Below are 11007 nucleotides of genomic sequence, written 5' to 3'. Positions count from 1 at the left end.
AATATTTATAATTTATTTGATCATATGTTATTAATATAATTATATATAAGATAATGTTATTATAATTTATAAAATAAAAGTTTAATCTGAAAAATGAAAATTTAATTAATCATGTGCTTTAAACATAATATATATATTAAATTATTAATAATATTTTATTATAAAAAGTAATATTTTATTATATATTTTTCACATTTTAAAAAATTTAGAAAACTGGATCGGACCGGATCGAAAACCGATAAAACCGGATATACCAGTTTAGGAGGGTAACCGGAGCGTAATCGATTTTAAAAAATAAAAAATCGATATATACCGGTTCGATTCTAGATTTTATCCAAAACCAACCGGACCGGACTGATTACACCCCTGCCTCTAGCAAGAAAATTACAAATAGCCTCCAAAGCTACCTCCAGCCAAAATTCAAAAGGGGACTCATCTTCTTCACTGCTCCACCGTCGCCATTCATCCCTTGAAAAATAGCCCTTTCCAAGCATTTTAGCAACCTTGGGATCATGTTGCTGACTTGGTTCATTTTCATTTTCATGACCCTCTAAATCGAAGTTCGCAGTGGTCCTCGTATGAGTATCTTCCAGAACTGCCTTGCAGGTCCAAGTAGCAGATGGAGTGCCCAGCGATGATGGAGGTTGAGAATGGACTGTGTTGAAGATGGACTGTGATATGCGACTGTGATCTCGGTGTTGTCGTGATATCGGTGTTGGAATGTAGCTTATAACCAGAAAGACCTGCAGGAGACGAAGCACGGTGGAGGGGCTAGCAAGCCTATTCATGGTCCACGCCAGCGCACCCATGCTCGAGCTCGACTTTGTCGCCGACGGCCTCAAAGACCCCTTCGTTCCAAGTCTGAAAATCAAAAGAAAATAAACTTGCCTCATAGTCGTACTCTTCATCTCCAAAGAGTAATCCACGGTTTATCTCGAAGAAGTCACTCGAACTCTCCCAATCCATTGCTAACTTTTGGCGAAAAGGGAGGGAGGAGAGAGGATGTTCTGCTGAGTGAAAATGACATTGATAGAGATAGACATATGTAGGGTTTTCAGATTTAAAGCAACATTGAAAGAGATAGATGTTAACGAAGAAGAAACATGAGGGTAGTAATCGGAGATCACCAGGATCAAATTTCCATCTAATATCTAGATCCATCCTGATGGTTTTTCCTTCTCTGATAATTGTATGGACATTGCTTGGAACGTCTGACGGAAGGGAATGAAAGATGAAATCATTTCTGGAAAGTGATGGAAACAAAAATCTGAGAGGGAAACTTGAGTGTTGAAAAGTTAATTTCGGATGTGCAAGAGAATATTTGGGAAAAGAAATTTCGACAAGATGACCCTTGCTTTGATGTTCCTCTTCCTGCAATGCACGGAGCTCTTGTTCCAGATAGGTGAATTTTTCCTTGAAGCTATTCCTGAAGCCTTCAACATTGTTCTCGACATATTTGAATATATGCAAAATAACTTCAAAATGTTGTTGCGACTGCTCGACCATCTCTTTAATTTTGAGTAATGATGAGATAATTTCTTCCATTTTCATGATTTGATGAAGTAGCTATCAAGGAAAACCTGTCTTTAGATACCACTTGTAACACACTTGATAGTTGGTATTTGAAAGACTAGAAAATACAAGAGAAAATACAAGGAAATTAGTCAGATTCGAGGTTGACCTAGCTTCCAAGAGAAAAGGGATTGAGATCAGAAATAAGAAAATATTGTATTAAGATTCTTGATAGTTCGTTTTGGTTGCTACAGTGAGCATATATGCTAGAGTCTTGCCAAATATCTGAAAAAGGACTTAGCCTTGATAAAACATGATCCAAGACTAATAATTAATAGACTGGATAAAAGAAAATAACAAACTAACGGCCCAACTACTCTATGGTCCATTTCCTTACATAACATAAAAGAAAACAAAAAAAATAATAGGTCCAAACTGGCCCATGGCCAGGACAGGTATATGCAAAGGGTAAAAAGAAATGTAAAGGAGAATTGAACATTCTAAATACTAAAATGTCAAAAAATATGCCACTCCCTTATTATTGAAGAGAAATGATAGTTGCAGTCGTGAGTGCGTAAGTGCCGTACAATCACTTTGAAAAAAATAAATATATACAGGATCCACATGTAAAAAAATTAATTTTTTAATAGTAGACTCTACTTTTTTTCAAAGCGACTACAAGACGCTTGCCACTTCACGATAGCATGTAGCATTACTTGTTCTTGAATAGGTGTACCAATTTATGCAGCAACCTGTTGCTCCTTGGCAGCGAGCTGATCCTGGATGTATTGAGGTACAACATCAAACTTGGCTAATTGCATGGTGTAGGATGCACGACCTTTTGTCATCCCTCGGAGTGTGCTAACATACTGGAACATCTCTGCCAGAGGGACCAGCGCATCAACCACCTGCAATAACATTCCGAAACCACCAGTAAAAGGGATATCAAAACCTCAAAAGAATGGATCAGAAGAAAATAACGAAGCTTATGATCATCAAGTGCCGATCAGCTTTTTATTTCTTGTTTGAAGGCATTCGTTTGCGAGGGGAAAAAGTCCAGACTACGGTAAGAAGGGCCCATGAAGAGTGACCATTACAATTGGCAATTCCCTCACGTCAAATTTCTTTTTATTCATTTTTTTTCTTCCATTTGCTTTTCCAGGGGTGGGGGTAGGGTAAGGGGATACTGGCTTCCAAAAAGTTAGAACTTGGTATTGAAATCCCAAGATAAAAGTGTACAAGCACAGATTTACAATCAAGAAATTAATAGATCATGAGGATCATACATTAAACTTGGTCTTTGTAGACATAGATGGTGGCATGAAATTACAAATGCAACCAGATTGACTGAAAAATAAGGGATACCATGCAATTGTAAGAGATCTTTAAGATATAGGATCAAAAAGTTTAAGCAAGATGTAAGAGGTCATTAGGCATACCTTCAGACCACCAGGCTTGTCACCGAAGTTGTTGATTTGACCTCTCCTTGAGTTTAGATCACCAATAACATCTCCTAAATGTTCTTCAGGCGTGACAACTTCAACTTTCATTATAGGTTCAAGCATCTTTGGGGCAGCCTTCCTCATCCCTTCACGAAAAGCTCCTCTGGCTGCCAGCTGGAATGCCAGGACACTTGAATCAACATCATGGTAAGAACCATCTACTAGCACTGCACGTACATCAACAACAGGATATCCTGCAAGCACACCATTACTCATGCATTCCTCCAATCCTTTCATCACCCCTGGAATGTATTCTTTGGGCACTGCACCTCCCTTGATTTCGCTCTTGAATTCATATCCGCTACCTGCTTCCATGGGTTCAAATCGTATGGTGAGGTCAGCAAACTGACCTTGTCCACCAGACTGTTTCTTGTGAACGTATTTCACCTCTGAGACTCTAGAAATGCTTTCTCGGTAATTTACTTGAGGAGCACCGACATTAGCTTCCACCTATGTGCAACAAGCAACCAAGTTATGGCAAGTCAAATTACCTTAAAAGCCAAGAGTAGTGTTCTTTTTATATTCTCCTACACTAATTAATATCTCTAATAGAAAAGCTTGATGAAATGTACTGATTCTATCAAGGAGCTTGGTAATATAGAGGTGGTTGACATGTTTGTTCATGCGCATGGTGGTTAAAGTAATATACCAAAGAAACACCTTACAAGGTGTCAAAGACTACATTATGAGCCTGAGAAGCTAATATATGTACTGAAAACCAAATATATGGAGTTTTGCATATAAACCTTAAACTCCCTCTTGAGCCGATCAACAATAATCTCAAGGTGCAATTCTCCCATCCCTTCGATCACTGTCTGGTTGATCTCTTCATCTCGTGAGAAGTGAAAAGAAGGGTCTTCTTGAGCAAGTTTGACCAACCCGGCTGCCATCTTATCAATATCAGCTTTAGTCTTGGGTTCAATTGCAACCTTAATCACAGGTTCAGGGAAATCCATGCGTTCGAGCACAACAGGATTCTCAGGATCACACAAAGTTTCTCCTGTAATGGTATCTTTTAGACCACCAAGGGCAACGATGTCACCTGTTAAAGCAACCTTAACGTCCTCTCTACTGTTTGCATGCATTTCTAGAAGTCTACCGATCCTCTCTTTTTTTACTTTGTTTGCATTCAGTACATAAGATCCTGCAGCTAGCATCCCTGAATACACTCTCACAAATGTAAGGGATCCCACGAATGGATCACTCATGATCTTGAAAGCAAGTCCGGAAAATGGTTCATCATCACTTGCAGCCCTTTCAATCGTCACTTCTGGGTTTTCTGGGTCAGTTCCCTTCATTGCTGGCAAGTCAATTGGAGAAGGCAAATAATCCACAACAGCATCAAGCAATGGTTGAACCCCCTTATTTTTAAAAGCCGAGCCACATAATACTGGGACAAAACTGCTTTCAATAGTTCCCTTTCTTATTAATTTCTTAATGGTTTCCTCATCAGAATTAATTCCTTCGAGGTAGCTCTCCATAGCCTGATCATCTAACTCAACTATGGTTTCTATCATCTGTGACCGATACTCTAGTGACAGCTCCTGAAGATCTGCTGGAATATCCTCATACACAAACTTAGCACCCAACTCTTCTCCTGACCAAAGTATAGCCTTCATCTTCACGAGATCAATGACTCCCTGAAAATTATCTTCTGAACAAACTGGTATTTGAATCACCAGTGGTTTAGCTCCCAAATTTGTCACTATCATGTCTCTTGTTCGGAAAAAGTTTGCTCCAAGACGATCCATCTTATTGACAAAGCAAATTCTGGGTACCCCATATTTATCAGCTTGCCTCCACACAGTTTCAGATTGTGGTTCCACACCAGCAACACTATCAAACAAGCATATAGCACCATCCAATACCCTAAGAGCTCGCTCCACTTCAAGAGTGAAGTCGACATGGCCAGGAGTATCAATGATGTTAATCCGATGTTTGTTCCAAAATGTAGTAGTAGCAGCAGATGTTATAGTAATCCCTCTTTCTTGTTCTTGCTCCATCCAGTCCATTGTAGCTGTACCTTCATGCACCTCACCTATTTTATAGTTTCTTCCTGTATAATAAAGAATCCTCTCGGTTGTAGTAGTTTTCCCCGCATCTATGTGAGCCATAATTCCAATATTACGATAATCCTTCAATGGTACCGCACGCTTTGACTCTGCCAAAAAGACAAAAGAAATTCAACTCTGCTATGTTAGCTCATAGCCTCATACACAGAAGCTTGCCCAAACTACAAATAGCTTTCTAAGTTACACAAATCCATTTACAGGTCAAATCAAAACTTTTTGTCTCCATTTTAAAGAATTGAGCTGAATTTTCTGATGATAAAATGAAAGTAAAATTGGCTTTTGCCACAGTAATCTTATAGCCACTACCATATATAGAACATATTTCCAAGACATAGCAAAAGGAACTGTTCTTTTTTCTTGATACTTACAAAATGGGAGTTTTTGGAGTGGAATATCAACACCAGGAATCATGATAGCCAAGCTTCCTTGAACATGTTTCACTTAACCCTACCTCGATATGAAGAACTTTCGAAAGATAAAAGAGAAGGGTTACTATTATTTGTATTTAATGCCAATATGCACCGGAACACTAAATTGTATTTGTGTAGCATGATAATTGTATTTCTGAAATAGCCAAATGGTACTATTTCAGATGATGTAGAGGCTGACTTATTTTTATATCATTTGACATTCATTCCAAAAATTCTATTGTTTGTTTAGCAATACAATGGACGCAGAAATGGATTCATTTCATCTCCACATAACATCCTAACGCCTTCCTTTAAGAAACCCAAAACAAGAAAATATAACCAATTACCAATTTTGCCCACTGAAATTGGAAATTGACAGTCAGCGTCCATTGAACTCGAAAGAAACTACAAATTACATAAACAAATCAGAAAAGAACTTGTACACAAAAGAGGGGACGAGGTAGTCCAAAATGAAAACTTTCTTCTGAAATGAGAATTTGATTTGATTCATTTTAAGCGGGGAAGCAAAAGAAACCAAACATAAACTGAACTATACAAGTAATTCAACAATTCATTGACTATTAATTAAAAAAATTACCTACATAAATTAACAACTTAAATAAAAGGGTAGACGAAAATCATTTCAAGAAAATTAAACTTCAAACTACACTAGTCAGAGAAACTAAGACTAAGAGATAGAGAGAGACCGTCAGCTGCCATGGCGAAGACAGAAAAGCTTCTGCTGCTCCGCCAAGTGGAGGGCGTCGAAGATAATGAGCTGAATAGCAAAACGTTAACGAAATGGGAAGAAGAAGATAATGAAGCGAAAGACGAAGAGGGTGGTCGTCGAGGAGGACGAAGACCCAGAAACCGAGCCCGAGTGAGCGGAATTGTAGACCTTCTTTGTGACCCATTTACACTGAAATTGCACACCGACGAAGCTGATCCTCTCACTGACTCTGCCGCCATATTTGCCTGCGCGCGTGACAGCGTGAGTGAGACTACGTTAGTTATTTTGGGCTGGCTCTCTCTGTGTCACCTCTGGTACAAGGGAAAACTTGATGGTTTGGCTTGCCTTTCCTTTTTGGTCGTTCTGAACATGATGGTTTTTTTCCCCCCTCAGATTCTTGCTAAATGACAAATGCCACATTCCACATAGTTCCAGAAAAATTATTAATATAGATGAGGGTATTCTTGGATTATGGGTAATAAAATAGTATCATTCTATGTAACTAAGTTTATATATATATATTTTAATTTTAATTGATATAAATATTAACTAAGATTATTATATATTTAATATAAATATTAATCTTAATTAATATATAGTACGTTACTTTTCATACTCTGAAAATATAAATTATTGTATACCTTCTATATCCAAATATGAAAATTAAGTTGTTTGAATATGATATATAACTATGACCCCAAAAAATAAAAAAATAAAAAATAAAACTAAACTTGAAGTCGAATTCTGAAGAGGGTAGGGTGTAAAGCTCAGCCCAGAAATTGAACTTCATATTATGGGCCGGGTCCCATTCAAAATTCAGCCTCAGATATTAAAAGGAGAAGCTGTCCTAGCCCAATTTTGTTTGAAGTCTGGCCCATTAACGAGCTGGCTTTTAATTATCCATTGAAGCACAAGCTCTGTTTCCATCCGTTTGGGGGCCCTAGAATTTTAATCTGCACTCTAATATTTGTTATGCATTTCAATATAATCGAAAGATCCATAGAGATACTTGAGAGATTCGAACAACAAAATATCATTAATTTGTGCCCCAAAGCTCCGGATATGCACAAAAGAAAGTTAAATAATGGTTGTGGGCCAGACTTTCTTCTTTGGACTAGGCGCCGCCCAGCTTAGGCCTAGCATTCATAGGGATGCTTTTTTCGTACAATTATTTGAAATGACTCTATAGTCTATACAATCCATACAAACCTTATCTAAAATCTTATGATTCTTATCTTGCTACGGAACGGCCCCATTTAACCTGCCCCGCGGTGTACACTGACTTGACATCTTTTTTTAACTTTATTTTTTTTTTTTTTATAATTGTACTCATTTTATTTATTTTATTTATTTTAATTTTTTAAATAAAAAAATTAAAATATCTTTAAAAAAAAAAAATTATATATTTCAGTCAATTTTATTCCTTTTCTTTCAATTTTCTCTCTTTCAGTCTGGTGTGAGCAAGCTGATGCTGTGAGGAGAGGCCTTGAAGAATTTTCTACCATTGTGAAAGCAACGATTCTATCTCATAAAGAAGTGCTTTCATTTTAGTTAAGTTAAAAAATATATTAGTTTCATTTTAGTTAAGTTCTTTGGAACTAAGCCATCAGGAACTAAGCCATCAGGAACTAAGCCATAAATGAAAGAACTATCCCCTAAACTGATTTTGACTCGTTTATTTACTCAGGAATTAAGCCATAAATAAAGGAAAGTTAAGAAACTAAATAAATCTGAAAAAAAATATGATAGTGCCAATTGCACAAGTTATCGCGTAATAAAATCTTATGAAAAATGATAATATGTCTACCTAATATGTTTATTCATATTTTTTTATTATTTTATTTTTTTTAATAGTTAAGAAAATTTATTTTTTTAATGATTAAGAATATTTAAAAAATTATTAAATAAAAATAATAAAATAAAATAAAAAACTAATTTATACTAGTGTGCATATTTTATAATCACTCTAGTATTGTCTAAATTTTATTCCATTATACAAGTTCAATTGTACCATAAAAAGTAAGAGATTTACACCAATTGTACGTCCAAATTTTATTCAATTATCCAAGTTTAATTCTAATGCATTTGATTTTTTATTTATTTAAAATTTTGGAAAAAAAAAAAGGAAAGAAACATGTTTTACACTGTCAGAAGAAAGAAAAAACATGGACGTCATCTCATGATACGCCGCGGGGCTAATTTACCGGGGCCGTTCTCTAGACTTTTTCGTAACTTATTGCCAAGTACAGTAGTATCCTCTTACAGGCAAAAACAAGGGCAAGATGATATATATATATATATATACACACACACACACATACCTGAAGAAGTGTCATACTTGCATGGAAGCATCCCAAGAAGTTTAAAGGCTTTTTATCTTTACTTCTTATAATCACGTTTTCCCATTCACAAATTAAGCTCTGCATGTTGAATATAGGCGTTTCTGCCAAGCGGTTGTGGTGGCCGTGGCATGTAAACGATGAGAAAGGCGAACTTCCTGGAGCAACTCTTACTGCTTTACTCTCTGTATTTGCGGTGTTCTGGTTCCTGTGGGTAGCCAATAAATCAAGGAAGGTGATACCTCCATTGCCGCCAGGCCCCCGAGGTTTCCCACTAGTCGGTTACCTTCCTTTTCTGGGTACAAATCTTCATAGGAAATTTGAGGAACTCGCAGGGGTCTATGGCCCTATCTACAAGGTTTGGCTTGGAAATAAATTGTGGGTAGTTGTCAGCTCACCATTACTGGTGAAAGAAGTGGTTCGTGACCAGGACACAATATTTGCAAACCATGACAATTATATAGCTGCTCTAGCTATAACGTATGGAGGAGCTGATGTTACACTTTTACCTTATGGTCCTGACTGGAGGAAGTTGCGCAAGATATTCACACGAGACCTGCTAAGCAATGCAAATCTGGATGGTTCTTTTACTCTTCGGAGAGAAGAGGTTAAGAAGTCCATAAGAAAGATGTATGACAAAATTGGCACTCCCGTAGATGTTGGGGAATTGGCGTTCATGACGGTGATGAACACCATCATGAGCATGCTGTGGGGTGGCACGCTGCAAGGAGATCAGGAAGGGACAGATATTGGGTCCGAGTTTAAGAGTATGTTGTGGGAGCTAATGGTGCTAGTTGGAAAACCAAATGTTTCTGACTTTTTCCCTGTGCTTGCAAGGTTTGATTTACAAGGGATTGAAAGGGAAGCAAAGAAGATTCTCCAATGGTGTGATCGCATTTTTGATTGTGCCATTGAAAAACGGATGAACTTGGCCAAGGCCAAACTAGAAGAGGGGCCAGGAACGACTGAACAAATGAAGGGCTTTTTGCAAATTCTCTTGGAGCTAACGGAGAGTGAGGATGCTGCAACATCACTTAGCATGACCCAAGTGAAGGCCTTGCTTTTGGTATGTCCCATTTTTTTCTTTGTGCTTGATCTATTAAGATTAGTCCCATCTTGGGAGTAAAACCAGCGTTTGATTTTAGTTGAATTTCTAGTATAAATTTTATCAGACACAAAATCTTAGCTTTGAGGTAATTTATTATTATTATTATTATTATTTGTCCGTTCTATGGAATATCTCACTAGAGTGTTAATTTATAGGATATAGTGATAGGTGCATCGGACACTACAACAACGACACTGGAATGGCTGGCAGCGGAGCTGATGCAGCATCAAGGGGTAATGAGAAAAGTTAATGAAGAATTGACACGAGTTGTGGGTTTGGACAACTTAGTGGAAGAGTCCCATTTGTCCAAATTGCATTATTTAGATGTTGTCATTAAGGAGACCTTACGTTTGCACCCAGCACTTCCTCTCATGGTACCTCGTTGTCCAAGCCAATCTAGCACTCTTGGTGGGTACTGGGTACCCAAAGGTACTAGGGTTTTCTTAAATGTTTGGGCTATACACAGGGATCCAAAGTTTTGGGACAATCCCTTGGAATTTCAACCGGAGAGGTTCCTAAATGATTCATTCAAGGTGGACTATTCTGGCCACAATTTTAACTATTTTCCATTTGGATCCGGAAGAAGAATATGCGCGGGGCTTCCACTTGCAGAGAGGATGCTGAAATATATAATAGCTTCGTTTTTGCATGCATACGAGTGGAAATTGCCAGAGGATACAAAGCAGGATTTTTCAGACAGATTTGGTCTGGTTACTAAGAAAGTGAAGCCAACGGTTTTAATTCCAACAGTACCAAGGCTGTCTAAATCTGAGCTCTACAAGGAATAAACCACTCTAGCTATATCCATATATAAATAAATAAATATCATGCATGTAGTTTCGTAGTTAATTTCTCGTGTCACTGAATATTGTACGTACTCATGTACTGTGGCTCCCTGAGCATTAATTGTCAGCCTGTAAATTATATATGAAGCATGCATTAATGTTATATCCTTTCTTTAATTACTTCTTCTTGGCTAAATAATAATGCTTGAGATCATGCTTTAATTTTACATAATTCTGATTTGCATTTGACTAGAAATTAAGGTACTTAATATATAATTAACATGTTGAACGCACTACTGATCATGTAGTAATTAGTGTGCCACATCATGATCAACAACTAGCATTAATAACTATTCATTTAATAAGTAATTAACAATACTCATTTATAGGCTGTGCATACAACTTTGGGCTGGGGATCGATCCCAGTTATTTCGATATATACACCCGCGCGCACCAGTTCAGTTTGGGGGCGAATACACGTACGTATGAATTAAGTCTACTTTTCCAACCTGATTTTCTTTGATAACCACTATACTAGGTTCAGTACTT

General features: G+C 37.3%; 2 protein-coding genes across 2 annotated transcripts; one reads left to right on the top strand and one right to left on the bottom strand.

Annotated features, from left to right (window-relative positions):
- Nucleotides 1-2139: 2139 nt before the first annotated feature.
- LOC109011319 (elongation factor G-2, chloroplastic) lies at nt 2140-6617 on the bottom strand. Its single transcript, XM_018992483.2, has 4 exons — nt 6204-6617; nt 3761-5175; nt 2952-3464; nt 2140-2420 (listed from the first exon to the last, which is right to left on the bottom strand). Exons 1-4 carry the CDS (start codon nt 6463-6465, stop codon nt 2253-2255), a joined length of 2358 nt encoding a protein of 785 aa, XP_018848028.1. The 5' UTR covers nt 6466-6617; the 3' UTR covers nt 2140-2252.
- A 1851-nt stretch (nt 6618-8468) lies between these two features.
- LOC109011312 (labd-13Z-ene-9,15,16-triol synthase, chloroplastic-like) lies at nt 8469-10621 on the top strand. The gene is made up of 2 exons (XM_018992463.2): nt 8469-9631; nt 9829-10621. Exons 1-2 carry the CDS (start codon nt 8651-8653, stop codon nt 10459-10461), a joined length of 1614 nt encoding a protein of 537 aa, XP_018848008.1. The 5' UTR covers nt 8469-8650; the 3' UTR covers nt 10462-10621.
- Nucleotides 10622-11007: the final 386 nt, after the last annotated feature.

This window comes from Juglans regia, chromosome 2 (assembly GCF_001411555.2).
Source record: "Juglans regia cultivar Chandler chromosome 2, Walnut 2.0, whole genome shotgun sequence".
Lineage (NCBI taxonomy): Eukaryota > Viridiplantae > Streptophyta > Magnoliopsida > Fagales > Juglandaceae > Juglans > Juglans regia.
This window is presented reverse-complemented; position numbering and strand designations above follow the sequence as displayed.